General features: G+C 47.7%; 1 protein-coding gene across 2 annotated transcripts in view; it reads right to left on the reverse strand.

Annotated features, from left to right (window-relative positions):
• The window catches only part of magi3a (membrane associated guanylate kinase, WW and PDZ domain containing 3a), a 52,255-nt gene that overhangs the window by 9,041 nt on the left and 30,714 nt on the right, over positions 1–12,500 (reverse strand). The window contains exons 7-15 of one of the 2 annotated variants that reach the window (XM_076277238.1): positions 12,306–12,363; positions 11,198–11,298; positions 9,991–10,185; positions 6,554–7,087; positions 4,924–4,955; positions 3,396–3,447; positions 2,317–2,411; positions 800–992; positions 259–408 (exon numbers count right to left, since the gene is read on the reverse strand). In XM_076277238.1, coding sequence (XP_076133353.1) covers positions 259–408; positions 800–992; positions 2,317–2,411; positions 3,396–3,447; positions 4,924–4,955; positions 6,554–7,087; positions 9,991–10,185; positions 11,198–11,298; positions 12,306–12,363 — 1,410 coding nt within the window. Of the gene's footprint in view, positions 1–258; positions 409–799; positions 993–2,316; positions 2,412–3,395; positions 3,607–4,923; positions 4,956–6,553; positions 7,088–9,990; positions 10,186–11,197; positions 11,299–12,305; positions 12,364–12,500 lie in introns of both variants that reach the window. The other variant, XM_076277237.1, reaches the window with a different exon arrangement.

Below are 12,500 nucleotides of genomic sequence, written 5' to 3' on the forward strand. Positions count from 1 at the left end.
TTTTGCAATGTATCAAGTATTGCAGAATCACTGATTTTTTATATTATTATTATGGGCAAGTATTATGACAGTATTGATTTGTGAGTTACTCTGCGATTCCCACTCCTGGTGTGGTGAGGTTTTGCGATATGCGAACATCAGATACTAAAATATTGAATTGTAGAACTTGTATTCTAAATAGGCTCATCCACCAATTTACCTGACCAGAGTCACTACCTCATGTAAATACATAAAAATAAACACTGAAACGTGTCTCACCTCCAGGTGGAGGTTTGCTCTTTGAGGTGAGGATGACGAAGCCGAAGCCCTCGTTGTCCTTGCGCTGCAGGGTGACGTTGTAGGCCTGGGCTGCCATGTGGGGCAGGACAGCGCTGGACAGAGCCTGGCCAGCCTCATCCTCAGTCCCATCTGCAGAGGAAAAATACGGCCAGTCAGTCACACACACACACACACACACACACACACTGCATTACTCAAGCAGTGGCACACTGGCATTTTACAACACATAGATGCTCCCATGCACACACACATAAACACACACACTCACACTAGTATGTAAATGGCTTCACATACACTAACATACAGCAGCGTGCACTACACACACACACTCACTCACACACACACACACAGAAACAATCTCCAGTGGCTGGTCTGCAGACCATGAAAACTAATTACTGATGGATGAGTTAGCACTTAAACCCTTAGTAATGACCACAGTGCACAGCGTGCAGCTGGATGCGAACACACACACACACACACACACACACACAGTCATGACCCAAAGACTTCTCCTACTCACCCAGGTAGGTGAGTTTGCGGCGCACGGTCAGCATGACCTGGCCGTTGCGGGCGGCGTTGGTCATGAGGTCCAACACCTGCTTGTGCGAGCAGCCGGTGACAGGCGCGCCATCGATGCAGATGAGCTCGTCCCCAGCCCGTAGACGGCCGTCCCGCTCCGCTGCCCCCAGGGGCACGATCGCACCGATGTACACCTGGGCACACACACACACACACACACACACACACACACACACACACACACACACACACACACACACACAATCCCTTAGGGGTTACTGAGGACTACAGCCAGGACAAAGGAAAGCTGGTGCAGACAACTCACCCAAGTTAAGCATGAGTAAGCACCGGTGCACTTCAGGAGTAGTACAGCACACAGCAATAGGGCAAATGGCAAATGTGTTAGGTAGGGCTGGGCGCTACGGCCTAATTTATATCACTGTATTATTTGAAGCATGGAACAGTGATGACATACATCATGGTATATTTGTTTTTCTGAATATGTCATTATTAATGCTTCTGAAGGGGAAAGCACAAGAATGGCAACTGCATGACGGCCTCTATTGTACTCATAACAGTGTGACTAGGACATATTTCACACTGCACAGAGGCAGTGTCTTTCTCTGTTACTCCAGGTATTATAGCATCAGTGCCTCTGCATTCCAAAATAACTTTTTGCATCATCTCAGCCCCTATTAGGGATGTAACGATTACCGGTATAATGGTAAACCGAGATAAAAATGTTGACGATAATAATTACCGTTTTCATTTCAAACATCATGATTATCACTGTTGATTACCGCGGTGTGGAAACCGTGTGTTTAATCCTTCCCAGCTTCATCTGAGCCTGCTTTTGACATACAGTAGGCCTGGTACAATGGAACAAAACTGGTACCCTACTGATTCTGTTGTCTAATTGATGGTTTTAACTACGATTCGGATTAGGCTACACCTGATTTTAAAAGGCGGAACTTTTTCACCGCAAAATGTGCACTGTATCATGTAGCCACTCTGCGTCTTTTTATGTTCGCGTCCACATTAAATCCATTCCACTCACGTTATCAGGAGAATACTGTAGCCTAAAGTTTTATTTTGAACGCTTACTTTGGTCTCACTCATTGCATCCAAATAACAGAAATAGCAAACTCCAAGTTATGGTAGGGTAAATTAAGATATAAGCACATAGCCAATTAAACATGAAGAAAAAAGTGAACGGGACACTTTTGGAAACTATTTCAGCTTGTGTAGGCCTATCAGTGCTTTCTGAACATATTGAACACACTTTTAGAAATACCGTGATAATACCGAAAACCGTGATAATTTTGGTCACTATAACCGTGAGGTTCAATTTTCATACCGTTACATCGCTAGATATGGGAAATGTTTAAAGCACACAAGCGGAGTGTTTAAAAAGCTGGGCTGCTTGCTCAGAAGGTGTGTGTGTGTGTGTGTGTGTGTGTGTGTGTGTATACTGTATGTGTGTGTGTGTGTGTGTGTGTTCCCATCAGAAGTACTTACGGGCTGCTCCGGTCCCTCTCCTCCTAAGACCCGGAAGCCAAAGCCTGACTCCTGGTCCCGCTTGATAAACACGTCCAGTTCCTTTGTGTTTGGAGCTGAGGTGGGATAAGAGGAAGTTGTCAGATACACACAAACACACACACACTCACACACCCATGCACACGTACACACACGCATGCAGATGTACACTTGACACGCATGGATGTGTAAACCGGTTGTGAATGTGCCGTGCTTGGATTTAAAACTGCTGCAAACATATGTTGGAATACTTTAGCTCCAGTCCTGTCAGTCTTACTGGAACAGATGTTCAGAGAAGAAGAAGAAAAAAAACCTCAAGTCTCTGGGACACTTCTGGGATCTGCGGTTAGCAAGTAAATATTTCAGCTAATGTGACAGTATCAACTGAAGCAGGGGATTTCAGAAGACCCTGGCAGCCCTGTTGGCCAATTATTTAGCATGTGCACAGCACAGCACAGCACGGCCCAGCACACTGGAGGGGGGGGGGGGGCGATCTATGGTGGTGGCCAAGTCAGGATCTGTTACTCACATAGTTTACAACAGCTTTAAGAAATGTGGTGAAAATGGTGGCAAGATGTTTGGAAAGTCTCATGATCAATTTCAAAAATGCCTGTGGTAAGAGTGAGTGGATGTTGTTGAGAGGATGAAGGGAGGTTCATGGGTAATGTGATTAGATGTTGACGAAAACGTGTTGATGGGAGTTTTTTTTAGTGAGAGGTTATGGAGACTTTGAAGGGATTTGGCATGGTCTAAGACGACCATGGCTCGGTGAAAGAGATGCTTTGGTGTGGATGCAGGGTGGATGAAGACAAGATGAAAGTGCTAGTGATGTTGTTGAAGACCCAAAAGAGTGTGTTTAGAGGATGTTTAGGATGTTAGTTCTACACTGAGGAGAGACTTACAGAGACAGTATGAGGTATGTAAAGACCAGGAGACTGTGGTAAGGTGTGGTAGGTCATTGATAGACGTTTGTGTTTGTGTGTGTTTGTGTGTGTGTGTGTGTGTGTGTGTGTGTGTGTGTGTGTGTGTGTGTGTGTGTGTGTGTGTGGGACAGCACTCACGCTTATTCTCCAGCATGGCTTTGGACTTGAGGTAGAGCTGGGAGGGGTCCAGCTTAGGAGAGGCAGAGCGAATCAAGTTAGGGGGGAAGGGGAGGGACTGTGGGGGTGGTGGTGTTGGCTCCGTGGGGGTCATGACCTCTGGACTGGGGCTCCTATCCTGCTTCTCTAGCTTCTCCTGTTTCTCATGCTTGTGGTGTGAGGCCATGGCACTCTATGACATAGACACGCACACCTCGGTTTAAAATGGCTGATGCATTCAGACAGGCTATCTGGGCAACATATATACACACACATACACATATATACGTCTACACAAATGAATACACACACACACAGATAGATGCACACACACACACACACACACACACACACACACACACACACACACACACACACACACACACACACACACACACACACACACACACACACACACACACACACACACACACACACACACACACACACACACACACACACACACACACACACACACACAAAAAAAAACACACACACAAAAACACAGACACATATATACACAAAGACACAGACTAACACACTTCTGGGAATATAACCAGAGGATTCGTCAACATTTCTCTCTGCTGAATAGTAGAGACACTTTAGCGCTCCTGGTACATTTCACACATGACTACTCTTTGAGGAAATGTGCTATGACTATTTTCAACACAGCATTGTTTTATGGTGTGCGTGGAGTCCGGTGAAATTTCTAAAACAGATACGTTGTAAATATTTCAGTTGAATCCTTGCCAATGCACATTTACAGGAAGACAGTGTTATTTTAAAATGCATAATTGCTGATACGACAACCGGCTAACACTTCAGGAATAAATGTCATAAATTGTTAACATAGCGAGTGAGCAAGGTGTGCAAAAATGATTGCTCAGGAGTCAATGTACTGCACAGTGTTTACCAAAGCATATCACATTTCCTTCTTCTTCGATCATTATTCACAAGGAGAGAGGGGTGGATAAAAGCGCCCGCTGCACCCAACTCTGTCACCTCCACCCTATTAGCATAAACAGTACACTCATCATCTGTCTATGGGCCTGCTAGCAACAATCCCGGGACTAACAGTGGCTGTAAGCCCTCTTTTAAACAGCAGAATCCATTATAAAACACCAGCTTAACAAGAGCCCACTTTAATTGGCTTCCAACACTGTGTGTGTGTGTGTGTGTGTGTGTGTGTGCGCTCAAATTAAGTAGGTACCACTTCTGAGCACAACTGAGTCTCTAGGAATGCTGCCAGGTTATATGGTTCAGCAGAGGGAACACACACACACACACACACACACACACACACACACACACACACACACACACACACACACACACAGAGCGCCAGAAGTATCAAACCCTCTTACATAACAGTGCTTTAATAATGCACACACTCTCTCTCACTCTCACACACTTAAAATGATAGCATCAGCAGTGGCAGGAGCACCAACACACAACCCTGTGCCACAGCAAGCTCGTTAGACACGTTTACACGTTTCCAGTTCACACTCACCGGCTTGAGAGACTTCACAGGAGACGTGTGACCTGCAAAGAGCAAGAGAGAGACGGAGAGAGAGAGAGGGGGAGACAGAGACCGAGGGAGTTTAGGAGAAACGCTTACTTGGAAAGTGTAAGGTGCAGAAAGTCATTTGTCTCACACTCATGTGTGCGTGTGTGTGTGTGTGTGCTGAGTGGATTTGACTGATATCCAGATACTGGTGCAGAGTCCCTCCTGCAGTCTACACACACACAGGCTTGTTTTTGGCCTAGTAGGGTGTATCCCCCATCAAAACCCCAGCCAGCCCTCTGGGCAGCCATTGACGCCCTGACTGACTGAGGAAACACATCCTGACAATCCACCACAGGGGGGCACTAAACTCTCAGCAGATTTATGACAGTCACGTGTATGAGTGGTGTTTGTCTGTGTGTGTGTGTGTGTTTGTCTGTGTGTGTGTGTGTGTGTGTGTGTGTGTGTGTGTGTCCATTTGTGATAATTCAGCCTGCTGACTAGGACATACGAGGTGAATCTGAGGGCAAGGGACATCCCAACTCCTCACAGCAGATGTGTATGTGTGTGTGTGTGCACGCACGTTTGTGTGCATAAGTGTGCGTGCATATGTGTTTGCTTGCAAGCGTGCATGCACGCTTAATCAAAGGATCATCCCATAGCCTTGCAGCAGATGCCAGTACACAAATCATGACATTCACATTTGAGCAAAGTGACTAAAGTGAAACATGCAGACACAAACACACGCCCAAGCGCACAACTGCACATATTAGCCAGCTTATTCAAAGCTGCACTGAAATGTCTGTGCAGGCTTGTGTGCATGTAATAATGTGTGTACATGGTGTGTTTATGTGTGTATGAGTATGTGTGTGTATATGTGTGTATGCTGTGTGTGCGTGTGTATGCTTGTGTGTGTGTGTGACTCCCTCCATCAGTATTCCGGGCGTGTCCTTTCTGTTCTTTGTATGCATAGGCCTCTCACTCGACTGGCAAATTATTCTGGTGAAGAAGAGCAGCTACCAGCCCTGTCACACTCAAAGAGCTCAACACCGACACACACACACACACACACACACCTCAGGCACCTTGCTAGAGCCTGGGGAGCTGTTTGTGTGCATGGCCCTATGCGTCTCTGGGTGCATGTCTATGCATATTTTCGTGTCTTTCTGAGGGCCTGTGTTCAGACAGGCTTTTTACCATATCCTAATTGCAAATGTCACAGAGTATATTTAAGATGACGGCCTTAACACGGTGGCCGGTCATTCACAGGGCCTCCGTCTGACCTTGGGCAGCTCTACCTGACTCACCTAGAAGCTCTGCGTCAAGCAATTCATTGGATAGAAATGAAATTGCACTTTGCAGGAGTATTAGGCGCGCAACCCCCCCACCTCCCCACAGACACATACATACATACACACACACACACACACACACACACACACATCTCTGCACCAGAAGTGTTGCGGTGCCCCAACTTGACAGGTCCTTGGGAGGGGAGGGGTAGTTTCACGCACACACACACAGACACATATACACACAGACACAGACACAGACACAGACACAGACACAGACACAGACACAGACACAGACACAGACACAGACACAGACACAAACACACACACACACACACACACACCTCCGCGGAGCACCAGCAGCGTGGCGGCGCCCCCTATGGGCAGCTCCTTGAGCAGGTCCACCACCTGCGTGTGGCTGAGCGTCTGCACGTTGCGGCGGTTGATCTCCTTGATGACGTCGCCCTTCAGCAGGCCACGGCAGCTCTGCGCGTCCAGGATCATTTTGACCTTCTGGCCCAGCGGGCTGTCGGCGATGGCGAAGCCAAACCCGCCGGGCCCCTTCTGCAGCGGCACCTCCACCAGCTGCGGCTGGAGCAGCGTGCTTTCTATGCCATCCACCGGGGACACCAGCACGTCGGCTGGCAGCATCTGCCCGTCCACGGTGGGCAGGAGGATGGGGATGGCCTCGCCGATGACCCCTCCGCCAACGCTGGCCGTGCCGTCCTGGCTGGAGGCCGAGTCGTCAGGCAGCGGGTAGCCACGGCAGAGCAGCAGGTCAGTCTGCTGGCCCACGGGCACGGCCTGGAAGAGCTGGACCACCTCAGCGTGGGTCTTGCCCAGGACGCAGCGGCCGTCCACCTCCACGATCACATCACCTGAGTGGACAAGAGGTAGAGACGGTATGAGAGATGTGAAGAAAAGAGAGAAAAAGAAAGAGATAGAGAGAGGGGAAGAGAAAAGAGGGAGAGAGGAGAGGTTATGAGAGAGGTGAGGAAACAAGAGAAGATAAGAGAAAAAAAGAGGAGGGGAAGAGAGAGGAGATAGAGGAGAGAGAGAGAGGAAAGGAGAGTAGAGGAAGAAAGAAGAGAGAAAGAGAGAAGAGAGAGTAGAGAGAGAGAAATGAAAGGAGAGGAGAAGGAATAGAGGGGAAGAGAAGTTGAAGGAGAGGAGAGAAGTGAGAAGAGCAGAGAAAAAAGAGGAGAGAAGAGAAGAGAAGAGAAGAGTGGAGAGCACAGGAGGAGAGAAGAGCACAGGAGGAGAGAAGAGAGGAGAGCACAGGAGGAGAGAAGAGCACAGGAGGAGAGAAGAGCACAGGAGGAGAGAAGAGAGGAGAGCACAGGAGGAGAAAAGAGAGGAGAGGAGGGGAGGTGAGTGAAAGTGAGAAGATAGAAGAGAGAAGTGGAGTGAGGAGAAAAGAGAGGAGTGAAAAAGAAAAGAGAGGAGAGGGGAGGAGGAGAAGGAGGCGGAAGAGAGGAGAGGAAGAGAGGAGGAGAAGGAGGTGGAAGAGAAGCAGCAGACACGTGAGGCAGGAGACAGATGAAACAGGTTCTCTAACTGGATATGAATGAATTATGGGAACTCTTCTCTGGTGCTTTCTGGGGGCGAGCAGATGGGAGCTGCTTCTAAAGAGGGGCCCAGGGCTTTCATCCAGCAGCAGAGATGTTCCGCACACATCCCCCGTCCCCTACCCTCTCCTCCCCTTCCTCTCCTCCTTCTCTTCCTCTGCTCCATCCCTCTTCCTCTTCCCTCGCTCTGAACCTGCGACTCATCTGAAGTCTCCTTCCTTTCTCTCTCGGTCTTTTTCTCAATCAATTCTCTATTGATGGTTTTTGCATGCTCCATTAGCCGACAGCGCGAATAAGGATGTACACAGACAATTCACACACATACACACGCACACAGGCGCATGCACAAAGCATGTGTGTAGTCAATCACTAGTTCTCCCACACACAGGCATATAAATGGTTGTAAATGTGCTGCAATATAAAATGTGAGAATTATGATTGAGCTATGCTCATGTGTGTATGTACATAATTAATTAAAATAATTTAGTGCAAGCGCCCATTCCATCTCTCTGACAGATGGGAAGTGTGAATATGTCGATCAGTACATTTCTTTGGCAATAAATCGACAGTGTGGTCCATGTATAAATTAAAACATACATGGAATACAAATGGTTCAAATGTTTCTTATCTTTCAAGCAAATTAACAAATTATGGAATTATTAAAGCATTTAATTATTGTCTGAATACACTTTACTAAGCCCACAACACAAACGCCAGAGAGCAAAACACACAGGCCTCCGTGGGGAAATAAAAACTTCCACTGGAAGAAACTTTGAACCCATCTCAAAAGGAGGAGAAAGCAGGCATCAAAGGACTAGGAAGAAACTGTCTCCACCGCTACAAACAAGGCAGAAACTCACCTCACTAACAAATTTTAAATGTTAAATGAATCTTAAATGTACATTATGAAGATCTTATGGTGAAAATAGACATTTGTTGGACCATCTGTATCCATTTATTAAATCTGAAAAGTATTGACTGACACTGCAGTGTGTTTACACATCTTTGTTTAGGATTTGCATGTATTTTCTTTTTAGTTTCGATCAAATGCAAACTGGCATGTTGAAATAGGTGTTGAATGCTAAAATGTTTCCTGTATCAGCGGTTACACAATGCTCACCTTATCTAACCACAATTAACTGGCTAGATAAGCGTCCTATCACCTAGAAGGCAAACAGAACATCTGTGTTTCAACTAACATTTTCAACTTGCATAAACTTGTTATGACAGAATGACACTATGCTATGTCTCTTTCAACACCACCAACTAGAGCTTAGATCGGGCCCAAAAAATCAAGCCCGACCCTACCCGAGCCCGTGCACATTGTTCCCGAGCCCGACCCGGCCCGACACGTTAACTGTAATTATGAGCCCGAGCCCGATGTAAACCCGACATTTTTTAAATATGTGGGCCATCTGACGTTCTCAACTACAATTCCGAGCTGTTTGAGCTACAGAAATCCGTTTGGACATTGAGAGGACAAAAGAGGACATTGAAGGCTGGCTATCATTATTTCTGCCATGGCAAGCCTGCTTCATGTTCATCTTAAAGTATTTTTGCTGTCATAGGTGAACATCGTGCGCACTTAATGCACGCAACAAAGCATACCTGACAAATGCATACCTTCGACTTTTCTCCAAACTTCCTCGAAGTTATTTCTCCTGTTTTCATTTTTTTTCTTTACATCTTCAAGCTTCACGTTGCACTTAAGCTACACAATACAGCACAGCAGGCCCGGCGTGATGTGTGTGAGTGGAGAAGCTGCGCATGACACGTGTTGCGCAGATGACATTACAATTGACATTTTGTAACTCTGAGCCTAACTTGTATAACTTTGTACACACTTGTTACTTAGGCCTACTTTGATAAATATAAAATATTTCTGAGTCTGACTATGGCATAGCTTTAGCTCCCCACCCAAGTAGGCTAATGATTAGAAGAAGAAAAAAAAGCAAGCTTGATCAAGGACCCGGCCCGGCCCGAAGATAGTGGCTGGAAATATCGGCCCGGTCGGGTCAAGTTCGGGCTCGGGCTCGAGCAGAGAATCTAAACTCTACCACCAACAACAACCAAACACACTGGAACTTTGATAAACATTGTTATTTTTAATGCAAACACAAAAATAAAAACCGATGCATCTAGATGAACCGATGTCTATGAACTGTATGTGTGTGTGTGAGTGTGTGTGCGTGTGTGTGTGTGTGTCCTCTCACCAGGTGCTATGTCGCTGTACTGGGCCGGGCCGTCGTTGAGGACGTTCTTGACCTGGAGGAACTCGTCGGGCCGGTCGCCGCCGATGATGGTGAAGCCGAAGCCCCCGGCGCTCTTCCTCAGGCCGGCCCGCAGCAGAGTCCCCCGCAGAGCCCCGGGGTCCCGCGTGAACCCACCACCCCCACACACACACTCCGCTACACACGCAGGGGAGAGGAGGGAAGAGAGAGGATGAGAGAGAGAGAGAGAGGGAGGGAGTGAGGGAGAGAGAGAGAGAGAGAGAGAGTGAGAGTGAGGGAGAGAGAGAGAGAGAGAGAGGGAGGGAGAGAGAGAGTGTGAGGGAGGGAGGGAGGGAGAGAGAGAGAGAGTGAGGGAGGGAGAGAGAGAGAGAGAGTGAGTGTGAGAGAGTGTGAGGGAGGGAGGGAGAGAGAAAGAGGGAGGGAGAAAGAGTGTGAGGGAGGGAGGGAGGGAGAGAGAGAGTGTGAGGGAGGGAGGGAGGGAGAGAGAGAGAGTGTGAGTGTGAGGGAGGGAGGGAGAAAGAGAGAGAGAGAGAGAGAGTGAGGGAGGGAGAGAGAGAGAGTGTGAGGGAGGGAGGGAGGGAGGGAGAGAGAGAGAGAGTGAGGGAGGGAGAGAGTAAGGGAGGGAGGGGGGTATGAGGGTTGGGGAGAGAGAGAGGGACAGACTTTGACTTTATTATCAGTCAAAATGAAACGTACAAGAAGTAAAAACAATTCATATTGAAACACAAAAACCCCTAACCCACCCACCCCCGCCACAAGAAAAAAAACAAACTTAAAATATATCAGAAGATATCACTCAAACAGGTTATGTACTCAGAAATGAGAGAGAGAGAGAGAGAGAGAGAAATAGAGTGAGTTAGAGAGAAAAATGGAGTGAGAGAAAAGGAGAGAGATAAATGGAGAATGAGAGAGAGAGAAATGGAGAGTGAGAGAGAGAGAGAAATGGAGAGTGAGTGAGACAGAGAGTGGGTGAGTGAGTGAGAATGAGAGGAACAACAAGAGGATCCAGATGCAGACAGGCCGAGGGAGGAGAGATGAAAGAGAGAGACAGATGAAAGAGTGCCGGGGAGAGAGATGAGATGGGATAGGAGGAGAGGAGAGGAGTGGAGATGAGGGTTGTGAGTGTGTGTATGTGTGTGTGTGTGTGTGTGTGTGTGTGTGTGTGTGTGTGTGTGTATGTGTGTGCTACCTGGGTTCTGGCTGGGTTGTCCGGCTGCGGCCACTTCCTGGGCCAGCTTCTTCTTGGCCTCCACCACCGGGTTTTCAAACTGAGTCCTCTGATTGATGTGACTACGGGACACACAACATGACACACACCTTCAGTAATCACACACACACACATAGACCAACTAATCCCAACACATATATACACAGTTACACACACACACAGACACACACACACACACACACATTCATTCACTCAGTCAGAGAGTACGTTTAATGCAGCAGATACAGTGTGTAGAGGTCTGCTGCATTAAACTTATTCTCTGACTGTGTGTGTGTGTGTGTGTGTGTGTGTGTAGGCAGGCAACCTAAGTGAAAGTGCATGTCTACGTGCTTTTGACATTTATCTGGGCGTCCATGCAAAGTCCTGCTTTGAATAAGGCTGGTGGAGCAGCAGGAAGAGCATGTACTGGTGTGTTGTCCCCAGCGGACACCTCCTCTGTCTGCCCGCCATGAGTCACCGCTCAGAGCCCAGCGCCACCTCAGCCCTGCTACTGCTGGCAACGCACAGCGGGGACATTACTACCACTACTACTACTACACACACACACACACACACACACACACACACACACTCAGGAGATGATGTTGTACATATACTGTGTACATGTTGTGTCCCTGTGTGTGTGTGTGTGTGTGTGTGTGTGTATTGTGTGCTTGTGTGATTTGTGCCCCTCTTTGCAATGTTCTGTAGTGTAGTGAGCAAAGGAAAGAGCTGTGGCATTATGGGTGTACTCTTCTAAACAAAGAGAAAATCACAGGAGGGGGGAAGCCTGTGTGTGTGTGTGTGTGTGTGTGTGTGTGTGTGTGTGTGTGTGTGTGTGTGTGTGTGTGTGTGTGTTGGGGGGGGGGGGGTGCTCTTAACACAATAGTGGCACTGAAATCAATTGTGCTGAACTTCCTCCTGCTTCCCGCTGAGACATAAAAAAACACACACACACACACAAAGGCCAAAGGCACATACACACACACACTGGAAATCCATAGACAACACACACTTAGCACACAGTCCAACACACACTTAAGAAACAATGAGTCTACAGGAGGCCAGATAAGTGGAAGGGAAGACTCACTCCACATAGTAGACTCCATACTGCGGATCCTCTATCCGCTCCCATCCATACGGCAGCTCTGGGAGAGAGGGAGCGACAGACACAGGTAAACAACTTGGCAGGAGCCTCCGTGTTTGTGTGAACCACATTCACCCACCAGACATTCTTTCACTCGCTCTTTTTCTCTGTCTCTCTCTCACACACACACACACACAC

Source organism: Alosa pseudoharengus, unplaced genomic scaffold (genome assembly GCF_046254945.1).
Source record: "Alosa pseudoharengus isolate Yale_2024_CS ecotype anadromous, Long Island Sound unplaced genomic scaffold, YU_APseudo_1.1 YU_APseudo_1.1_scf_9, whole genome shotgun sequence".
NCBI classification, from domain to species: Eukaryota; Metazoa; Chordata; class Actinopteri; order Clupeiformes; family Clupeidae; genus Alosa; species Alosa pseudoharengus.